Source organism: Myodes glareolus, chromosome 11 (assembly GCF_982192425.1).
Source record: "Myodes glareolus chromosome 11, mMyoGla1.1, whole genome shotgun sequence".
Classification (NCBI taxonomy): Eukaryota; Metazoa; Chordata; class Mammalia; order Rodentia; family Cricetidae; genus Myodes; species Myodes glareolus.
Window position 1 is genome coordinate 5,671,780 of NC_142036.1, and position 24,354 is coordinate 5,696,133.

General features: G+C 39.7%; 1 protein-coding gene across 4 annotated transcripts in view; it reads right to left on the reverse strand.

The window, feature by feature from the left end:
• Esyt2 (extended synaptotagmin 2) overlaps positions 1 to 24,354 on the reverse strand; it is a 107,771-nt gene that overhangs the window by 73,594 nt on the left and 9,823 nt on the right. Inside the window, exon 1 of one of the 4 annotated variants that reach the window (XM_048437770.3) lies at positions 5,817 to 5,908. The exons of the other annotated variants lie outside the window; for them this stretch is intronic. Coding sequence (XP_048293727.1) covers positions 5,817 to 5,828 — 12 coding nt within the window. The 5' untranslated portion in view covers positions 5,829 to 5,908. Of the gene's footprint in view, positions 1 to 5,816; positions 5,909 to 24,354 lie in introns of those variants that run through there. 4 annotated transcript variants of the gene reach the window in all.

Genomic DNA, 24,354 nt, shown 5'->3' on the forward strand with positions numbered 1-24,354 from the left:
GTTTAAGGTATTGTGTTTGTGTAGCTCATTTAAAAATGGAATACAGATTAATAGATAGTCATCGATAACAGCCAAACTCTAGTCACGTCAGTTAGGTTTTCTAGACATACAGAGATATATTTCAGTGAGGAAGATAATCTTCAGCACTTCAAAGATGTACAGAATATGGCATTTAAAATGCTTTAAGAACTTGGATTTTTGTTAACGGTGAGACATGTCTGCTTCTGGCAGCAACAATCTACTTAAAAAGGATGATGGGCATCAAACAGGCTCCTTATAAAGTTTGCTAGTCATTTGGGCAAGAAACTGCTCTTCCCTGGACTACTTGATTGTATGCTGTATGAACTGGACATGCATAACCCAGAAAAGTGACTGCTGAACTTTCCAAAGGACAGGATGGGTCCTTCAGTGTTCCTGCTTCACGGAAGAAATTGCTACATATTCTGCAGGACACAAAAGAAAGTGACTGACAAATGGCCAAAATAGGCAAGACAGTCTTTCAAATTTCCTGCTTCATAGACAAGTCTAGCCGATACTATGGGCTTGTAGGCTGAAGATGGATGCCCCAATGTTACAGAAGAACTTTGGGTGACTGTCCATGCAGTGAGATGTCTCTTGTCATTCTAGAACTTTAGAAGTTGCTTACGATGCACTTCCTGTTTACTTAGGTAATATTATATCCTTCTGGGGTCTTTGAAGAGTTAAAAACGATAGTTATAGTTTACCTTAGTTATGATAAAAGATAAATTAAATATGAAACTTTAGACTCAAAAAGATAGGTGGAGGTAATGGGAGGAGAGGAAGGAGTGGGAACTGGGATCAGTATGTAAAATGAGAAAAGGTTGTTTTTAAAAATAAATAATTAATTAAAAAATCATATATTATCATATTAAAAAAGTCTGATCAGGAATGGGATAGTTAGTGGCAGGCAGAACATTAAAACAGGTGTTCATACTGGATCCGTAGAATTTATTGTGAGGTTCTCTCCCACTCTACCTTTTCCTTCTAAACCAATCAATTACTAGAGGCAACAGAGAGATCAAAAGGCAAATATTGAGCACCTTCTGTTTGCTAACATGAGAACTTGTGCAGTATAGATGTACTCTGACTTCTGGAATTTCAGAGTGAATGCCAAATTAACACTTCTGTAGGGCCTAACTTCTGAATATACTTGCCATTTGATGTGTGATCAACCTTACCTGTTTCTCCCAAGGTCTCTCTTGTCTGGCCTCCCAACTACTAAATTTAGCTAACAGAATAATATTCTGCAAAACAGGAACTTCCTTTCCAATTCACCTCACTGAAGACTTTGAATGCCTACATGTTTATCAAATAGTTTAACTTCCTCATCTTGAGCTTCAAAAGCAGTGCAGTTAAATATTTTTTTTGGTCACAACTTAAAGCCATCCCCTGCCCACTTTCATCATACCCTGTTAAGTATAGCCAGAGGAGTCATGATTGTGGACATGGAATGATGCTCTTCCCCACTTTCTTTTCCTGCCAGCTCTACCCTAAGAGCCTGCTCACTTCAGTTGTAGCTAGCTTCCCACTTAACAATTTATCATCTAAACACCAATCAGTCCTCCTCTCACCGTGCTGCAATTCTCCATAAGTCAGCATTTGTCACATGACTTGCAACACTCATCAATAGACTCAGGGTTAGAACTTCCTCCTACCTCAAAGACTATATCCCTTAAACTCAATGGACCATATGAACAGACCTTCTATTGATCATCAGAGAATTGCCATTCATAGGTACTCTGTTACTCAGTTTACCAGTTAAGAAAGGAAGTATTAGTCTCTGTATTTTTCAGTCAGTACACTATATTAAAACATATTTGTAAATACCATCAAATGAACCTCTGGCCTTCCAATAATACCATCAAAAAGTTTAAGGAAGGGCTGTGTTCAGTAATACAAGCTACAGTCAGATTTCCAACCAATAAAAAATGACTACTAGGGGTCATGCAATCATAAATCAGTTTGTAAAGACATATGTGTGTATATTTATATATGTCCATGCTACATATACTTACATATTTATACATATATACATATAGAAAGTATTTTTAATGCATACAACACAAAAAGACATAGCAAACCAGTAAGAAATAAAATGAAGCTCTGTTCTCACAGTTTTGAATTCTTCGTGAGAGCCAAAAATTAATTGGCTAATCATTACTGTAATTTAAGATCAAGAAAGGTTGCAAGCTAGTATGTTGGAATACATCGGCAATCCTAGCACTAAAGGAAGCAGGAAAAGGTGAGGCTGAGTCTCAAATCAAAAAGGAAAGAAAGAGAAAATGAAAGAAAAGAAAACTTTTCTAACATACAAGTACTATTTTTAATAAAACATTTAAAATTATGTACAATATAATTTATTTTTTATTATTAAGAAAACATTTTTTTTCATTTTACATATCAATCCTAGTTCCCACTCCCTCCCACCCTCCCATTCCCTCCCCCTTCTCCCTCCACCATGCCCCCCCATCCATTCTCCAGAGAGGGTAAGGCACATAGCTTTGGGGAAGGTCCAAGGTCCTCCCTATTATATCTAGGCTGAACAACGTATCTATCTAGAGAATGGGTTTCCAAAAAGCCAGTATAAGGAATATGGATAAATCCTGGTGCCACTGCCAGTGACCCTGCAGTCTGCCCCAGCCATACAACTGTCACTCACATTCAGAGGGTCTAGCTTGGTCTTATGCTAGTTCTTTCCCTGTCCAGCTGGAGTTGGTGAGCTCCCATTGGCTCAGGTAGACTGTTTCAGTGGGTGTACCCATCATGGTCTTGACCTCTTTGCTCATATTCTCACTCTTCCCACTCTTCAACTGGACTTTGGGAGCTCAGCCCAGTGCTTCACTGCAGGTCTCTGCCTCTGTTTTCATCAGTTGCTAGATAAAGGTTCTATGATGACATTTAAGATATTCATCAATCTGACTACAGGGCAAGGCCAGTTTGGGCACCCTCTCTTCTACTGCTTAGGGTCTTATCTGCGGTCATCCTTGTGAATTCCTGGGAATTCATTGTCCCCTTCTCCCCTTCTCTTCTCATTCAGCCCTTCTCACCCCACCCCCACAGTCCAATTTTGTCAGGCAATCTTGTCTATTTCCCCTTCCCAGGTAGATTTATATATATTTTTCTTAGAGTTCACCTTGTTACTTAGCTTCTCTTGGGTCATGAACTATAGCCTGGTTATACTTTGCTTCACAGCTAGTACCACTTAGGAATGAATACATACCATGTTTACTTTTCTGGGGCTGGGTTACCTCACTCAGGATGTTTTTTTTTTTCTAGTTCCATCCATTTGCATGCAAATTTCAAGATGACATTGTTTTGTTGTTGTTTTGTTTTGTTTTGTTTTACCACTGAGTAATACTCCATTGTGTAGGTGTACCACATTTTCTTCATCCATTCTTTGGTTGAGGGGCATCTAGGTTGCTTCCAGGTTCTGGCTATTACCAATAATGCTGCTATGAATATAGTTGAACAAATGTTCTTGTAGAATGCTTGAGCATATTTTGGGTATATGCCCAAGAGAGGTACTTGCTGAGTCCTGAGGTAGGTTGATTCCCAATTTTCTGAGAAAACACCATACTGATTTCCAGAGTGGTTGTACAAGTTTGCATTCAAAGCAGCAATGGAGGAGTGTTCCCCTTACTCCACATCCTCTCCAGCATAAGCTATCATTGGTGTTTTTTAAGTCATTTTGACAGGTGTAAGATAGTATTTCAGAGTCGTTTTGATTTTCATTTCCCTGATGGATACTGATGTTGAATATTTTCTTAAGTGTCTTTCGGCCATTTCAGATTTTTCTGTTGAGAATTATGTTTAATTTTTTTTACCCCATTTTAAATTGGATTATTTGGTATTTTGGTGTCTAGTTTCTTGAGTTCTTTATATATTTTGGAAATCAGTCCTCTGCCTGATGTGGGGTTGGTGAAGATCTTATCTTTTCCATCTAGTAGGTTGCCTTTTAGCCTTATTGACTGTGTCTTAATGATTTGCTGTCCTAGAACTCACAGAGATCAACCTGTTTCTGCATTCCACATACTCTAATTAAAGGCATGTACCATTTTACCCTCCCTCCAAACCTTTTGCTTTAAATTTGATCTTTGACCCTGGATTTCAAATATAAAGCTTCTCAATACTCTGGAATTTTCTGGTTAACAGGGTTATCTCTTCTTCCAATCAGGTGACTTTTGATGGGCTTCAAGTTTCAGGATGTGATTAAATGTGATGAAGGAAGAACTTCTAGCTCCCATACCTTTACTGTATTGGGGGTAGAGGGTAGAGGTTGAGCCAATCATCAATGAACAATGATTTACTCAATCACTGCTCCTTAAAGAAACCCAAAAGGACAGGGTTGCAATGATTGCACACTGTTGAACATGTCAGGTTGCCTAGAGAGGACACTGAAGTTCTGTTCTCTTTCCAGACAATCTCCCATGTATCTCTTTATCTAAGTGATTGTCTATAACTAAGGTATCTTTTGTAATAGCCATTACATATAATAAACCAGTAAGCATATTTCTGAGTTCTGTAAGCTATCCTAGCAAATTAATAGAATTTAAGGTAGGAATTGTAGGAAGCCAAGGTATGAGAAACAGGTCAAAAGAACATATGCAAATTAGTATTTGCAATTGGCTCCTAAATGGGGAAAAAAGAATTGTGGGACTGAGTTCTTAACTTGTAGGATCTGACACTAACTCCATCTAGGCAATGTCAGAAACAAACTGAAATATAGGATACTTAGGCAGGGCCTGCTAGAGAACTGCTTGGTTATGGGAAATCCTTTCGCCAACATTTGATGACCCAAGATAAATTATACTAAATGTAAGAGTAAGAAAAGAGTTTTATTTTCATTTCTACAAGACCTACCAGAGAGAGGAAAGATAGGGGGGAGAATGAATGAAAATGAGAATTCTAAGTCACATACAATTCTCTGTGGCTGGCATGTAGAAGGAAATAAGAGTATGGACAAATCTGAAAATATGCTCTGGTCACCATAACCAGGCTGCTTTACTTGGATTATAAGAATGAGATTATATCAAATTTAAAGAAAGCAAATCTGACACCAAATTTTAAATTTTGTTCACTAACTTTAAAAATCTGTTTCTAACTAATACATATTCATAAACATTTGTTTGTGCTGTACAAAACAGAATTTAAAGAAGCAAAAAACACAGAAAAACTCACTAAGATCCAGAAATCATGTTCCCAAGGCATAAAAAATCAAACAACACAGAACATATAGTTTCAAAATCACAAATGTCCAATTATAAAACTTTTCAATTATAAAATTTTTATATTATCTATGAAGCATAAACAATCGCTGTGACATTAACCATGTTTCTATTATATCTAAGAGTAAACATTGTCAAAAAATCTTTTAATATTATTCTTAAAAAGAACAAAAGTTTATTTGGATTCTAATATGCTATTGATATCACCAAGTTGTTTTACATAAAAAAAACTCAACCAAATACACAAAAACTGATCATGTTAACTGCAGCCAAGAACTCTATATAGAACACCTAATTTAATGGTCACAAAGGCCTTTGCAAAGACCAATAGTTCTAACAAGATGACACAAATGATTCGAGACACAGGAAAAGAATCCAGATCTGGGAATTAAAAGGTCCTTCCTGTTACACCTTGAAAAAAAAATCAAAATGGTCACATTTTCCTAACTGAATATTTTCTCTTTTTTGAGTATTAACAATTTTAAATAATATTTAGAACCAAAGTAAAATAAATGAATGACTTTGTTCAAGCACTCCCCTTAATGAACAGCATTAATACTGAGTACTTACATAGGATGACATACAAATTCCATTCCTTCCACACAGAGACAAGAAATTACAGCTGCAATAGCCCAGCAGGCACTTTCCTGAGAAAGCAAGGTATGCTTTTCAGACCCATCAGTACTCTCTCCTTTAAAAAAAAAATCTGGACTAAGATCCAAGGGATAATATGAAAAATATACAGTATTTAATTCAGCTATAGTTGAAATTACTTAGATTTGGTACCTATAAATAAATAAAAAGATACCCAAATACAATGATCATTTTACTAGCCAAATGCCATTAATCAATGGTAAACTGGCCAATCAGTTTGTTTTATTCCTATTCTTGTTCATTTCAAGGAATGTCAGAGGTGAGAGAAGAGGGCTGCCAAGTGTCTGGCACAGCAGTTGGGGTTGGGGAGGTATCAGGAATTCACCAGACTATGAGAGGACCCTTTAGTCACAGCCCGACTGCCCTATACCTTCAGCCTTAGCTCACAGTTGGGTGACAAGGTCAAGCACCATCTGTGCTAGTTTGAGGCCAACTTGACACAATTTAGAGTCATTTAATGAGAAGAGAATGTCAATTGAAAAAAAAAACTGCCTTCAAAAGATAGGGCTATAGGCAAGCCTGTAGGACATTTATTTAAATAATGATTGGTCTGTGAGGATATAGCCCATTATGGGTGGTGCCACCCCTGGGCTGGTAGTGCTGAATGCTGTAAGAAAGCGGGCTGAGCAAACCATGAAGAACAAGTCAGTAAGCAGCTCTCCTCCATGGCCTCTACATCAGATCCAGCTCTGCAGTTACGGTGCAGACATACAAGCAGACAGACTGCCCGTATACATAAAACAATAAACTTATTTTTTTTAAATCCATGGGTTATAATTTTCTCAGGGGCTGTGTCAATGTACGTAGACTTTGGTCACTACAACACATAACCTGGCACACTAAACACACTTCTCAGGCTGCTTCCAAACCAGAAACAGTCAAAATTCTCTCCTAGGTACTTAGACGCTAAGCAGAAATTTCGCTAAGGAACGTGAGACAGCAGTAACATTTTTCAAGTCTTTACCTGAGACCATAGGTGACCAGAATCACTATTATACTCTCAGAACAGAGAGCTAGCAGAGTTAGGGTAAATTTTTTACTTTTACTTTGCAATCTGCAAAGGTCTGAAACAAGGATTGGCTGCTCATAAAGGACAGCATGCTGATCTTGGGAGCAAGATATAACTCTGACTCCTGATAGCTGAAGCAGTAACAGGGGTAACAGAGAGAACAGGTCTGCTCTATACCAATGCAAACAAAGCTTTTGCTTAAGAAGCATTTATCTTTGATAATTTACTGTTTCTTTGTTATATGGATGACAGATATCTATTTGAAGGAAACTGAGTAGAAGATAATTTTGAACTAGCTGACTCCTAATATACTATCTATTACGAGATGTCTAAATTATTTGAAAACCAATTCTATTGGTGGAGGAGAGGAACCTCACTATATAGTCCAGGCTAGTCTCAAACTTTGTGATTCAATTGCCTTAGCTTCTAGGTGCTGGGATTACGAATTTGTGCCAACACACTTGGGTTGGAAGTCAATTCTTCTATTTCAGTAATAGATGATATACTAAATTTCATATGTACATCTAGCATATATAATTCATACATCTTCTTAAGATGTATGAATTATATTCATGCATCTTTAATTTATTCATACATACTTTAAGCTACCATTTTATGTTTCACCATATGTGCAACGTGACAGCAAAATCTAAGCCAGGACTGATTTTCAATGGCAGAATCAAAAGAGCTTATAGCTTATAGCCAAGAGTACCAAGTCAACCATTTGATGATATACCTAATGCCTCACATGTAAATGTATGTCTAAGGGTGACATTTTAAGTTGAAGCTCACTTGAACAAAATTTTCAAAATCTTTGGGCATCCTTTGTTACTACTAACAGAAAGTCACACAGTTATCTGATAATCTTGATTTAAACTAGGGCTTTGGCATAAACTACATCGATTCCACAAATAAAAATGAGTCCAAATCCAATACTTCTAGGCAAATAGATACACTTATGTTTTGACAAAAATGAATCAGAAGATGGTTATGCAATTGTGGCCCCTTATATATTTTTCTTGCATGGGAATGGTAAGTCATAAGGTCAGTGCAGCTGTTTGGCAAAGATCCAGCAAAGCTGAGCCACATGATTTCATCTCCACCTGTTGCATATTTGGATGACTTTTAATATTTGTACAACTTGGTGACATTGGATTGATGAGAAATTTTGTATGAATCATTTCTACCTTCTTCCAGGAGTACTGTTTCTAAGATTCCCCAGCAAAGTCCTGAGCATACTACCCCTCCAGCTTTTAGGGATATATCCTTATCTACTTGAAGGTCTTCCTTATTATGCCTTGGAGGTTATGACAGACTTAAGACAGAAGTCAGTCGGGCAGTGATGGCACAAGCCTTTAATCCCAGCACTCAGGTAGGCAGAGGCAAGAGGATCTCTTTGAGTTCAAGGCCAGCCTGGTCTACAGAGTGAGTTCCTGGACAGCTGGAGATACACAGAGAAACCCTATCTCAAAACACCATTAATCCCAGCACTCGGGAGGCAGAGGCAGGCAGATCTCTGAGAGTTCAAATCCAGCCTGGTTTACATAGTGAGTTCCAGGATGGCTAGGGATATAGAGAGACCCTGTCTAAAAGACTTTTAAAAAAGGAATGATGGCAACTTCAACTTCAAAGGAAAAATGATAAAAGTTAGTATATCTCTTGATTAATTTCTTGATTTTCTTGACTCTTCAATTTTTACTGAAAATTTGGTCGTTTATTTATTATGCATGCATAATACATATGAAAATCAGAATTAGATTGTAAGATCACTACAATAAAATTGAAAAACAGATATTTGGCTTTTGTCTCTAGACCCTGACAGCTCTTAAATCCCTTGGATGTTCTGAGTGGTATTTCATCAAGAGAAGCAAGCATCTTCTGTTCTAATCTGGTGATGTGGTAATTTAAACGAGAATGACCCCCACAGGCTCATATATTTGAATACTTAGCCACCAGAAGTGGTAGAACTGTTTGGGAAGGATTGGGAGATACGGCCTTGCTGGAAGTAGTTGGGATTTGAGGTTTCAAAACCTCACACCATTCTCAATTAACTCTCCCCTCTCCTGCACTCTCTCCCTGCCTTGTGGCTGTGGATCAGATGTAAATTCTTGGGTGCTGCTCCAGCTCCATGCCTGCCTACTGCCATGTTCCCTTGCCATGATATTCATAGACTAATCCTCTGAAACTCTTACTTAAGCCCCAGTTAAATGCTTTCTTTTATAAGTTGCCTTGGTCACAGTGTTTTGTTATGACAATAAAAAAAATAACGATGACAGGTGACTCTTGGTAGGCTTCCCAACAGCCCCAGGAAGAAGGTTGGCCATTAAAATAAACAAACAGAAGTAGAGGGCTGGGGCTTCCACCTCCACTCCCAACCTCTGGGATCAGAGGGTTGGGGTCAAAATAATAACCAAGGAGTAGTGATGAAATCAGTCCTGCCGATGTACTAGTGCATGCATAGAAAGCCTAAATGATGAGATCCAGAAAGTCTCAGTTTGGTAAATGCACAGGAATGCTGAGAGAGTGGTGTGCCCTGAGAGAGTAAAGAGACTCCATGCCATAGTTCAAACCTATCTCAAATGTGTCTTTTCTGCTTGGCTGTTCCTGCCTCTGTGAGAAACCAGTGAGAAGTAACAAATACTTTCCTAAGTTCTGGGAGCCATTTTAGAAAATTACCAAACCGGAAGAGGGTTTTTGAGAACTGTGAACATAAAAGTTGGCTGGGAAGGAATGTGAGTAGGCTGGGCACCCAAGGGGAACTGGTATCTGAAGTTGGTTAATTCTGTGAAACACAGTCTTGTTTCACACTAACCCCGAGAAATAAAATTGCAGAAATGATTGTAGAACATCCAGACACTACCTACACAGACTTGCTTGGTTGGAAAATATCTACACTTATTGCATCAGAAATGCTGGGCTTTAAGAGCTCAAAATTCCCTCCAAGACTTTTCTTTTTAAACAATTATAATAATTCTTTTAAAATAGTTCTTATTAGACAATATAATTAAATAATTTAAATAATTATAGAGAGTACAAAAGCACTTCTGTTTCCACAGTGGCTGTTACTGTAAGAAAAGCAGGAAATGTAATACCAGCCTTATTCTCCGTTCATCAAGTGTAACCACAATCAAGCCACAGAACTTTCTAAATTCCACAAATGGTCTCCCCTGGCTGTTCCTTTACACAGATACTCCCTTTTCACTGTACCCTACTAGCCCTTGTAAACACTCACTGTTCTTCATTTCTACAATCCTGCCATCTTAAGAACAGCATGTATTTGGAACCACACATTCGTTCCTTCTGAGACTGGCATTCTGTCTAGTACAATGTTCTGAGTTTTGCCCTGATAGTAGTCTTCTCCCCTTCAGGGGCCAAGTGGAATAGCATGGTAGGGAAGGGCCGGCCTAATTACTCACTAAACAGTATGTATGTTTTATTTCCTGTTTATTATAAATTGAGTCACCTTTGTGCAAATGAAAATATTATTTCTAGAGAATAAAGAAGTATGACTACTGAATAATAAAATAGAGATAGTCTGCCACAAAAATACAGTGTCTATACCATTTTATATTCACTCAGCAATGTGTATGAGGCAACTATCACTTGTTTTAGTTATTGTTCTATTGCTCTGAAAAGACACCATAACCAAGACAGCTCATATGGGAGAAAAAAAAAAGCCTTTAATTGGGAACTCACTAACAATTTAGGAGAATTAGTCCATGATCACCATGGTGGGAAACAGGCAGGCATGTCACTGGAGCAGTAGCTGAAAACGTACATCCTGATCTGCAGGCAGCAGGCAGAGAGAGACTGGCCTGGTGCAGGCTTTTGAAACCTGAAAGTCTACCCCAGTGTCCTACTTCCATCAACAAGGTGACACCTCCTGTGATACTATTCTCACTTATCAACTTAAAACTACATCTAGAATTAAAACCCAAGCATCCTGGGCACGCCTGTGAGGGATCTTTTCTTAATTAAATCATTTGAAGTGAGACAATTCACTTTTAATCTGAATCTTCTGATGTGGGAAGAGCCACCTCTAATCTGGGCTACCAACCTTCTGCTGGCAGTCTATATAAGAACATGGGAGAAGGAAGTTCTCTTTCTTTGCCTGCTTGCACTCACTCTCACTGGCAAATCCATTCCTTCATTGGCATTAGAGCCTACTTCTCTGAAATTCCCATGTATACTGAAGACCAGCTAGAATATCCAACCTCGTGGACAGAACAACCTCTGCATTCTTGGACTTTCCATTGGTAGACTGTCACTGTTGGACAAGCTGGACCACAGCTGGTAAGCCACTCTAATAAATCCCCTTCCTATATCTACATATAGATTTATTCTATAAATTTTGTGCCCCTAGAAAAACTTAAGTAATATACCTCCTAACCTCCTATCACTTCTGGTGATTAAACATTCATGGTGTGGGAGAATTGTCTGTATTCTGTCAATCATATTTTAATAAAACGCTGATTGGCCAGGCAGGCAGTATAGGCAGGAAAGCCAGACAGGAAGTAGGGGTGGAGCAAAGAGTCTGGGAGTATTCTGGGAAGCAGGAAGCTCCCTCCGCCATTCCTGCCCAGATCACTGAAGACGCAAAATGTGAGCTGTCACACTGAGAAAGGTACTGAGCCGTGTGGCTAACGTAGATAAGGATAATGGGGTAATATATGTTATAAGAGCTATTAAGTAGCCAGAGCGAAGGGCCAATCAGTTTATAATCTTATGGAGTCCTGTGTGTGATTTTCTTTGTGGCTTGCCGGTTGTGGGGTACTGGGCGGGACAGATACCCCAACAAGCCGGTCCTCATGTTACACATTCAAATATATAAGCCTATGGGGACCATTTTCATTCAAATCACTTTTTTTTATCTTTGGTTATTACAGGAATATAGTTGTCTTTTAAAAATATTATGGCAAAGTATGTGTAAGAAAATGATCATTTTAACTGTATTACTGACATAATACACCCTACTTGTTAATTCTCAAACCCTGAGACAAACGGTTGAGGTGTCTATTTAACATCAAAATGGACTTGGTCACCAGGTTTTCCCTGCATTCCTCAGTTCCTACCTGTTACAGGGTATGGCTGGCATATCCAGCCCTCTACCCTGAACTCTCCAGCCCAGGGACAGGGCTGCTCTTCCCCCAGCTGCTCTTGCTTATATAATCCAGCCATTACCTGGCCTTTTCATCTACCCTTTACCTACTTGTTCTCTTGGTTTGGCTTTCCCCTCTCTCCTCCCCACTCTCCTCATACAGCCTAGCTCTGTCTGGTCATGTTCACTCTGGACTCTCCCAGATGTCCCTGCCTCTGGCTATGATCTCCCTTCTATCTACAGTAAACTTTCTCCTCTATCATACCTAGGACCAGTCATGTCCTTTCTTCTTTTATTTCTTTTTTTTCATTCATCTGGTGTTGAGACCAGGGATTAAACCATGTCTTTTACATTCACTACTATTTTGCAGTTCCTACCACAATCCATCTATAAGTCCTTTTCACCTTATATTTTCATTACTTTCAATCAAGTATTTCCTAAAACACAACAGAACCAAGAGAGTATTGCTAGAAGCCAAGAAATAAGTTATTAGTCTAATTCAGAACTCATCAGAAGAGTAACCAACAGGCATTTAGTTATGTATTTGGTCCTTAAAGAGTACCTACATGAGTCTTAGTGGCGATGAGGAAGAGAACACCAGTACTATGAATACCAAATTATCTTTCATGTTGATTATATGTCACAATTGAGTATGTAGCAAGACAATATACTCACAGTACATTGTATACACACGTGTACCTATACACACACACACACACACACACACACACACACACACACCTGAAAACACTGTTAGGGGCTGTCCAAACAAGGACTTGAGGTGCTAACTTCAGGGAAGGGGTTGTTGGAATGATGATTCAGTATTTTGTTGTTGTTGTTTGTTTACAATATGAAGTTGAGCATTGCTCTAATTATTCTTTATAATAAAAACTCAGAGTCAGATATTAGGGGGTGAAAGCTGAGAGATCAGAGAAGCAGAGCAGTCAGTCACTAACGGGATCTTTTACCTCTACTGAATCCTCAAGACTAACGGGGCTATCCTGTCTCTACCAATCCTCAGACTGCATCCTCAGATTGACTGCTTCAGATTGCTGCCTCAGACTATACTGAGCTCCTATCTTCTCCCGCCTTATATTCCTCTTTCCACACAGTGATATCACTCCTGACTCCACCTCCCTAGTGGTGAGATGAAAGGCAAATGATTCCAACTGCTGGGATCACCTTTGTGTGAGCTCTGTTTCTCTTTTAGACTGGATCAATTTCATGTAGCCCAAGGTAGCCTTGAACAAGAAGAGATCTGTCTGCCTGTCTCCTGAGACTTGGTGTTAAATGAGTGTGCCACCAATGCCTGGCCCTAGTGGCTTACTAAAGTGCCTAGCTCTGCACTCTGATTGAAGATCATTTGTCAGATCACTAACAAAATATCACTACACAAACCTACTAGAGTGAAAAGAAAAACAAAAAACAAGAACCCAAAAACTTCAGGGCTCCTAGGTTTCACTCCAGTTGAAGGGGGGAAGGAATTAGCAAAGGCAATCTCTGTAATGAGAGAAGTAGCTCAGGCCACAGAGGATCAGTCAAAGCTGTGAATGTCTGTGACTCAGGTGGTGGTCCCAAAACACGTCTGCTTGCCTGTGCCCAGCATTTCAGTGAACCTTGCCTTATTCCAGCCTCACAGGGTATAGTCAAGCTCATAGAAATTCAATATTCCTGTTGATGAACAACAGGTTATCCAAAAGCACAAAATTAGGAGGGTTGGATCTCATTGAGGTATGATTCACAAGGACCAGATCCAGCGTCTGAGCTCTTGGTCTATGCTAGCTGCTTCCAACAATTAGCAATGCATTCAAGGATACTGAACCAGCCATGTGGGCTAATACTTACAGAGAAAGACAAGAAAATTCAGCAAGTCTCAGAAACCCTAAAGCAATTATCATTTTATTGTGCTGCATGAAACCACTATTTGAGATGAGAACATTCTTATTAAAAAAATTTTGATATCCTCATAAGTGGATATTAGATGTAAAGCAAAGGATAACCACAATACAGAGCCCCAGAGAAGCTAGCTAACAAGGAGGACCCTCAGAGGGACACATGAATTGCCCTGGGAAGGGGAAATAGATGAGAACTCCTGGATAAACTGGGGGCAGGGGAAAGGGGACAGGAGGTGGGGGGATGAGAACATGAAGCATCAGGATGGCTTGAATTGGAGGAAGGATGGAGAGGGAGATCAATGAAAGTGATATCTTGATAGAGTGGGCCATTATAGGGCTAGGGAGAAACCTGGTACCAGGGAAACTCCCAGGTAATGACAAGGATGACCCCAACTAAGACTCCTAGCAATAGTCTTATTGGAGAGGGTGCCTGAACTGGCCTTCTGTAATCAGATTGGTGACTTACCCTTGATGCAGAATGCATCAAATGGGGAGCACACAAGTCAAATAATCCCAAACTAACTCCAAATAGAGTATTCTAAGGTTTTTCTGGTTTGTTTTTTGATTTTTGTTTTTGTTTTTTATTATTACTAAAGGGAAACTCACAGATCACAGTGAGGAGATAGGAATGGGGTGTGACATCCAGGTGTGGCTCGCAAGGAGAAGAGATAATGGTACCATTAGGGTACCATGGCTTTTTGGTACCCTAAGTCACTCCCCAATCTGGTTCAGCCTTTTAAAGGCCATTGGCTGAAGGAGGTTCCCCATCACCTCCCCCTTTTATCTAAATAAGAGAGGTCCAAATCCAAAACTATATATACTAACAGACATTACGTATAAAAATTAAAATTACAACCACCATAAACAATATTAAGCAAGGAACATATGCTAAATGTTTTAAGAATCATTTTATCCTAAGAAGCCTAAATCTCATATTAGAAATGGCTTGGCTAGATCATAAGAGGAAGGTAACTACGATTATCTAATCTTCAACCCCATCGAAGGCCTGAGAAGGGAGATAAAATTACTTGAGTGGGCAGGAAGTACAATCAAGCAGCTTCCAAAATGTGCAGTAGATGACAGAGACAACTGACTACTGGGGCAATTACCCAAAGTTTCATTTGCAATGTTGAAGCAACCAACTTTAGCTAAGGCCTAGAAACCTTTGGGGGGGGGAGGAAATTTTTTTAAAACAATCTTACCCTGTCTTGGCAAGGTTTGGCAGTTTTTTTTTTTCATTGTTGTTTTTTGTTGTTTTGATTCTGTTTATCCAGTCTGGACACTATGCACTTTGTCAGTGATCAAGGTATGGGCAGTTCCTTGCCATGGCTTTTTGGTACCCTAAGTCATGCCCCAACCTGGTTCAGCCTTTTAAAGGTCATTGGCTAAAGGAGGTTTCTCCATCAAACCCCATAACTGATGGAAACAGATGCAGAGATCCACAGTCAAGCACTGAGCCAAGCTCCAAAAGTCCAATTGAAGAGAAGGGGGAGGAACTATATGAGCAAGTGGGCTCAGCTGACCTGAGTTCATGGGTGCTCAAAGGCTCTGGACCAACAGCTAGGGAGCCTGCATGGGAGCGACCTAAGCCCTCTGCATGTGGGTGATCATTGTGTAGCTTAGTTTGTATGTGGGGCCCCTAGTAGTGGGACCAGGATCTGTCCCTGGCACATGAGCTGGCTTTTTGGAACATATTTCCTATGGTAGGATGCCTCGAATAGCCTTAATAATCTTGTTTTTCAAATGTCTTTATCAAACACTTAAAGAGATAATAGTATTTTCATAAGACAGGCAATATTCCAACAATAGCAGTCATATTTCTGAAGATTAAAAAGATAATACCCACAAAATCATGTCCAATAGAGAAAGGAAGATACAGTGAAATGATGTCCTCTGTAAAATAAAGCACATACTTGCATTGAAGATTCTGCAGATTGATTAGCTAATCCTAACTTGCTGAATGTGGAATATTACACACTAAGGACCCAAATTACCTACATGCATGTTTAGTCTCCTTAGGAGCCATTAATTATCCACCTCTCTATACCCAACAGCCTCTTAACTATTTTGGTTACTTTGTTATAACCTGTTTACTATATGTGTTTGATAAATACACTGATTTAAGATTATATTTACTTCAAGGGTAGAAAACTTCATATAATCACTATGTAACAGAGAGGATAAGAATGTCCTAAGTCTCTGTGGGTATTACAAGGAATTTTCAACAATCTGAATGAATGTCCTCATGCCAATTCCTAGTAGAGATGGAGTCTGGAAGAATCTAGCTCTTGCTATTTCAGTGCTGAGGAGTTCCATCCAGAGGTGTGAGTCTGTGCTATCTGGGGCGGACTGTCCTGGTAGAGAGCACAGTTCCCCTGCCCAGCTTCTGCTGCAGGGTCTTCTGTGTTCCACTCGACTCTGCCCTGCCCCCACGGTTGCCCTTTTGTCTCCTGTGTCCTTGGAATACCAAATATCCCTACTGCAGTGCGGAGGAGTTCCATCCAGAGAGGTGAGTGTGTGCTATCCAGGGCGGACTGTCCCGGAAGAGAGCACAGTCCACCCCCCCTCAGCTTCTGCTGCAGGGTCTTCGGTGTTCCACTCGACCCTACCCTGCCCCCCACGGTCGCCCTTTTGTCTCCTGTGTCCTTGGAATACCAGCTGTCCCTATTTCAGTGCTGAGGAGTTCCATCCAGAAGGCTGTCCCTATTTCAGTGCTGAAGAGTTCCATCCAGAGGGCTATCCCTGTGTCTGTGCTGAGGAGTTCCATCCAGAGGGCTATCCCTGTGTCTGTGCTGAGGAGTTCCATCCAGAGGTGCTGAGGAGTACCATCTAGAGGGACAGGAACAGTTCCTGCACTGAAGAGATCCACCCAGAGAATCAGTCACAGCAAAAACTGAACCGAGACACCAAGACTCTCCTGGCTCCATTTGAAGGAAGAGATGGGCAGGCGCCAATGCAAGAATTCCTCCAACAACCTGAAAGGCAACATGACATCACCAGAATCCAGGGATCACGAAACTAGAAGAATTGAACACCCTACTCCAGAAGAAATAGAAGAAATAGACTCTAAGCGGAACTATATGAAAATAATAGAGGAACTTAAACAAGAGGTGAAAATCTGCCGTAAAGAAATGGAGATAACAAACCAAAAAGTAGATGAAATGAATAAAACTCTCAAAGATACCCAAGAAAAACAAGAAATCCAAGACAAAGCAATCAAACAGGTAAGGGAAACAGTTCAAGACTTGAAAAATGAAATGGAGGTAATGAAGAAAACACAAACCGAGGGAAGGCTGGATATGAAAAATCTGGGTAAACGAATAGGAACTGCAAAGTCAAGTATTACCAACAGAATACAAGATATAGAAGAAAGAATCTCAGACACTGAAGATACTGTAGAGGAAATAAACTCACTGATTAAAGAACAAAACAAATCCAACAAATTCTTAACATAAAACATCCAGGAAATCTGGGACACCTTGAAAAAGCCAAACCTAAGAATAATAGGTGTAGAAGAAGGAGATTTACAGCTCAAAGACCCAGAAAATATATTCACCAAAATTATTAAAGAAAACTTTCCCAATCTAAAGAAGGATATTCCCATGAAGGTACAAGAAGCATATAGAACACCAAATACACTGGATCAAAAAAATCCCCTCGCCATATAATAATCAAAACACAAAACATACAGAATAAAGAACAAATATTGAGAGAAGCAAGGGGAAAAGGTCAAGTAACATATAAAGGGAAACCTATCAGAATTATACCTGACTTCTCAATGAAAACCATGAAAGCCAGAAGGTCTTGGATAGATGTGCTGCAGAAACTAAGAGACCAAGGATGCAAGCCCAGACTACTATACCCAGGAAAGCTTGCATTTACCATCGATGAAGAAAACAAGAGATTCCAGGACAAAAACAGATTTAAACAATATGTAGTCACAAACCCAGCCCTACAGAAATACTAGGAGGAAAACCACAAACCAAGGAAGCCAACAACACTCATAATAACACAAGCCATCTGACAACCCTCCACCAGCACAACTCAAAGAAGGGAAACACACAAACAATAGCACCAGGAAAAATAACCGGAGTCAACAACCACTGGTCATTAATATCGCTTAATATCAATGGACTCAACTCACCTATAAAAAGGCACAGGTTAAGAGAATGGATACGTAATCAGGATCCAACATTCTGCTGCCTACAAGAAACACACCTCAAATACAAAGACAGACACTACCTCAGAGTAAAGGGTTGGGAAAAGGTTTCCCAATCAAATGGACCAAAGAAACAAGTGGGTGTGGCTATACTAATATCTAACAAAATAGATTTCAAACTAAAATCAATCAGAAAAGACAGAGATGGACACTTTATACTCATATCAGGAACAATTCATCAGGAGGAAGTCTCAATCCTGAATATCTATGCACCTAATATAAAAGCACCCACATATGTAAAAGAAACATTACTAGAACTCAGAACATACATCAAACCCCACACTCTAATGTGTGGTGGGTGATTTCACACTCCTCTCTCACCAATGGACAGGACAACCAGACAGAAACTTAACAGAGAAATAAGAGAACTAACCAATGTAATGAACCAAATGGACCTAACAGACATCTATAGAACATTCCACCCAAACAGAAAAGAATATACATTCTTCTCAGCATCTCATGGAACCTTCTCAAAAATTGATCACATACTTGGTAACAAAGTAAACATCCATAGATATAAAGGAATTGTAGTAATCACCTGTGTACTATCAGATCACCAAGGAATAAAGTTAGAATTCTAACCCCAGAAAGCCTACAAACTCATGGAAACTGAACAGTCAACTACTGAACCATCCCTGGGCCAAGAAAGAAATAAAGAGAGAAATTAAAGTCTTCCCTGAATTTAACGAAAATAAAGACACAACATACCCAAACCTATGGGACACTATGAAAGCAGTGCTAAGAGGAAAGTTCATAGCACTAAATGCCCACATAAAGAAACCAAAGAAAGGACACGTTAGTGACTTAACAGCACACCTGAAAGCTCTAGAAAAAAAAAAGAAGCAGACTCACCCAGGAGGAGTAGAAGACTGGAAATAATCAAACTGAGGGCTGAAATTAACAAAACTGAAACACAGAAAACAATTCAAAGAATCAATGAAACAAAGAACTGGTTCTTAGGGAAAATGAACAAGATTGATAAACCCCTATCCAAACTAATCAAACGGCAGAGAGAGAACATGCTAATTAACAAGATCAGAAATGAAAAGGGGGACATAACCACAGACACAGAGGAAATTCAGAGAATCATTAGATCTTACTACAGAAGCCTGTATGCCACAAAATTGGAAAATGTGGAAGAAATGGACACTTTTTTAGATAAATACAATTTACCAAAATTAAGTCAAGACCAGGTGAGCAGTTTAAACAGACCTGTAAGTTGCAAGGAAATAGAAGCTGTCATCAGAAACCTCCCTACCCAAAAAAAAAAAAGCCCTGACCCAGATGGTTTCAATGCAGAATTCTATCAGATATTTCAAGTAGAGTTAATACCTATACTCCTTAATGTGTTACACAAAATAGAAACAGAAGAGTCATTGCCTAACTCCTTTTATGAAGCTACAGTCACCCTGATACCCAAACCACACCAAGACTTAACCAAGAAAGAGAATTACAGACCAATCTCACTCATGAACATTGCTGCAAAAACTCTCAATAAAATATCGCAAACAGAATCCAAGAACACATCCAAAAAATTATACATTATGATCAAGTAGGCTTCATCCCAGAGAGGCAGGGCTAGTTCAACATACGAAAATCTATCAATGTAATCCATCATATAAATAAACTGAAGGAAAAAACCCATATGATCATTTCATTAGATGCTGAATGAGCATTTGACAAAATTCAACGCACCTTTATGATAAAGGTCTTGGAGAGATCAGGGATACAAGGTTCATTCCTAAATATGATAAAGGCTATTTACAGCAAGCCAACAGCTAACATTAAATTAAATGGAGAGAAACTCAAAGCCATCCCTCTAAAATCTGGAACAAGACAAGGCTGTCCACTCTCTCCATACCTCTTCAGTATAGTGTTTGAAGTTCTAGCAATAGCAATAAGACAGCATAAAGAGATCAAGGGGATTCGAATTGGAAAGCAAGAAGTCAAACTTTCATTATTTGCAGATGATATGATAGTGTACATAAGCGACCCCAAAAACTCTACCAAAGAACTCCTACAGCTGATCAACACCTTTAGTACTGTGGCAGGATAGAAGATCAACTCCAAAAAATCAGTTGCCCTCCTATACACAAAGAACAAAGATACAGAGAGGAAAATCAGAGAAACATCACCTTTCACGATAGCCACAAATAGCATCTTGGGGTAACTCTAACCAAGGAAGTGAAAGATCTATTTGACAAGAACATTAAGATTTTGAAGAAAGAAATTGAAGAGGATACCAGAAAATGGAAAAATCTCCCATGCTCTTGGATTGGGAGGATCAACATAGTAAAAATGGCAATTTTACCAAAAGCAGTCTATAGATTCAATGCAATCCCCATCAAAATCCCAACAAAATTCTTCACAGACCTTGAGAGAACAATAATCAAGTTTACATGGCAAAACAAAAAACCCAGGATAGCCAAAACAATCCTATACAATAAAAGTACTTCCGGAGGCATTACTATCCCTGACTTCAAACTCTACTACAGAGCTACAGTAATGAAAACTGCTTGGTATTGGCACAAAAACAGAGACGTTGACCAATGGAATCGAATCGAAGACCCAGATCTTAATCCACAAACCTATGAACACCTGATTTTCGACAAAGGAGCTAAAGGTATACAATGGAAGAAAGAAAGCATCTTTAACAAATGGTGCTGGCAAAACTGGATGTCAACCTGTAGAAGAATGAAAATAGATCCATATCTATCACCATGCACAAAATTCAAGTCCAAATGGATTAAAGACCTCAACATTAATCTGACCACATTGAAACTGATAGAAGAGAAAGTGGGAAGTAGTCTACAAGGGCACAGGAGAGCACTTCCTAGGTAGAACCCTAGTAACTCAGGCAATAAGAGCAACAATGAATAAGTGGGACCTCCTGAAACTGAGAAGCTTCTGTAAAGCAAAGGACACTGTCATTAAGACCAAAAGGCAACCTACTGATTGGGAGAAGATCTTCACCAACCCCTCATCAGACAAAGGTCTGATCTCCAAAATATACAAAGAACTCAAGAAACTAGACACTAAAACTCTAATTAACCCAATTAAAAATGGGGTACTGAACTGAACAGAGAATTCTCAACAAAAGAACTTCGAATGGCCAAAAGACACTTAAGATCATGCTCAACCTCCTTAGCGATCAGAGAAATGCAAATCAAAACCACTTGAGATACCATCTTACACCTGTCAGAATAGCTAAACTCAAAAACACCAATGATAGCCTATGCTGGAGAGGATGTGGAGTGAGGGGAACACTCATCCATTGTTGGTGGGAATGCAAACTTGTGCAGCCACTGTGGAAATCAGAGTGGCGGTTTCTTAGGAAACTGGGAGTCAACCTCCCTCAGGACCCAGCAATTCCACTCTTGGGAATATACCCAAGAGATGCCCTATCATACTACAAAAGCATTTGTTCAACTATGTTCATAGCTGCACTATTTGTAATAGCCAGAACCTGGAAACAACCTAGGTGCCCCTCAATAGAAGAATGGTTAAAGAAGGTGTGGAACATATACACATTAGAGTTTTACTCAGCGGTAAAAAACAATGACATCTTGAATTTTGCATGCAAATGGATGGAAATAGAAAATGCTTTACTGAGTGAGGTATCCCAGACCCAAAAAGAGGAATATGGTATGTACTCACTCATAAGTAGATACTAGTCATAATTTAAGGACTTTGAGCATATAATTCGTGATTGTAGAGAAGCTAAATAAGAAGGTGAACCTAAAGAAAATCATATAGTTATCCTCCTGGATATTGGAAGTAGACAAGATTTTCAGGCAAAACTTGGGTGCACGGGGGTGGGGGTGGATGTAAGGGAAGATGGGTAGAGAGAGGGGAGAAGGGGAGGATTGGGGAAAGCTTGGGGGAATGGGATGTGTGGGATGGAGGAAGGGTGGATATGGGAGCAGGGAAGTAAATCTTAATTAAGGGAGCCATTTTAGCGTTTGCTAGGGACTTCTCTCTAGAGGGGTTCCCAGGTCCAAGGAGAAGTCCCCAGATTGTTTCTTGGGCAGCAGAGGAGAGGGTGCCTGAACTGGCCTTGTCCCATAGCCACACTGATGAACATATTGCATATCACCATAGAACCTTCATCTGGCGATGGATGGAGATAGAGACAGAGACCCACATTGGAGCACTGGACTTAGATCCCAAGGTCCAAATGAGGAGCAGAAGGAGGGAGAACGTGAGCAAGGAAGTCAGGATCACGAGGGGTGCGTCCACCCACTGAGACAGTGGGACTGATCTAATGGGAGCTCACCAAGGCCAGCTGGACTGGGAGTATTGGAGCATGTGATCAAAATGGACACTCTGAACGTGGCTGGCAATGAAGGCTGTCTGAGAAGCCAAGGACAATGGCACTGGATTTTTATTCTACTGCATGGACTGACTTTGTGGGAGCCTGGTTTGTTTGGATATTCAACTTTATAGACCTGGATGGAGGGGGGAGGGCCTTGGACTTCCCATGGGGCAGGGAGCCCTGACAGCTCTTAGTACTAGAAAGGGAGGGGTAGGTGGGGAGGGGGAGGGAAAAGGGAGGTGTGGAGGAGGTGGAAAATTTTAATAATAATAAAAAAAGAATCTAGCCCTTTGTGAAGTGAGTTTCAAAGGTGGAAACTAGTTCTTCATTAGCAGGTGCCAAAATGTTTTTAACTTATAAAAGGGCAAGACAATTTAGGTTAGCAATTAATGCACAGATACAGTAACCAACCAGTTCTTCAAACTGGAAGCATCTCAAACAGCCTACAAACACCTCTACCTCCATGTTCCACATATTTCTTTTTTTTTTTTTTTCTTTTCTGAGACAGGGTTTCTCTGTGGCTTTGGAGCCTGTCCTGGAACTAGCTCTTGTAGACCAGGCTGGTCTCGAACTCACAAAGATCCGCCTATCTCTGCCTCCCGAGTGCTGGGATTAAAGGTGTGCGCCACCACCGCCCAGCTCCCCAGATATTTCTTCATTACTTTGCTGCTTATGTTCCAGGTGAGATTTTAGATATCTACAGGCAGCTCATGTCCTTGCACCTGTAGCCTCTGAAGAAGTCAGGCATGATGGAACACACTGTAATCCGAGGTTCTCGAGAGGATGAAATAAAAGGATCACCTCAGACAGGAGCTGAAGATTGGTAAGTACAACAAAATAAAACCCACCAAGAATGGGAGAGAGAGACAGTAATGGAGGAAAATAAGGGGAAGAGAGGAAAACAGCAGAGGAGAGGCAAGAGGACTGAAACTACACAGAGCTCTCCCAAGAGACGTGGGTAGTTTTGAAATAAGCTATGGAAACAATTGATTTTTTGTAGTTTTGAATCCAAAGGAAGATGTTACAGCTTTTGTTATTTACTAAAAACAAAACATAAGGGGGAAAAGGTTCATATAAGCACTTATACAGTGGATCATGCTGTTGTGGATAACCTAAATGTGTTTCTTTCTGGGCCATGGTCACTTACGCCTGGTTCAATGTAAACTATCTCTTACTTACTTTAGAACAACAGCTATTTTGCGTCAAAAATATATATATACACACATATCACACACCCAAACATAGCAAGACTAAGAAGTGCCAGCCAAACACAGTAGCATATACCTATAATTCCAGACAGACAGAAGGCTGAAGCAGAACAATCACAAGTTTAAGGCTAGCCTGAGTTATTCAGTGAGTTTAATGTCATCATCTTAGCTCAAGAAAAAAATATTAAACTTTAAAAAGGCTCGGTAAATACCTGAATGGTAGGGAACTTGACTAATATATGCAAGGAAGGTCCTGGGTTCAATCACTGTTACTACTAAAAATTGTATATCTGTACCTGTATATATAAATGGTTACCACTGATTAGGATTCTTTTTTCCCCTTGTTTATTTTTCTTGAAAGCTTGGAATATTCTAGAATGAGGGTACATTCCTCTTACATCAGAAAAAAAAAGTTTTAAATACCTGTTTATCCATTAATGTACGTAATAAATAAAATACAAATGAACATTTGTTACAAATAATTTTGTTGTTCTACGATTAAACAACAACCACCACCCTTCAAGCTCAGTTTCAATCACACCATTACAAACATGTGAAGAAGCATAATGAATGCCGCTGTGAAGCACAATTAATAAAACTCAGACAGAGAAACTGGGGCTCAACCTGAAGGTCAGAAAAGCAAAGCCACTGCTCTTACCTCGACCTCAGTCCAAAAAATGGCGATCCTGCCTCCAGGAATCTCAGAATGA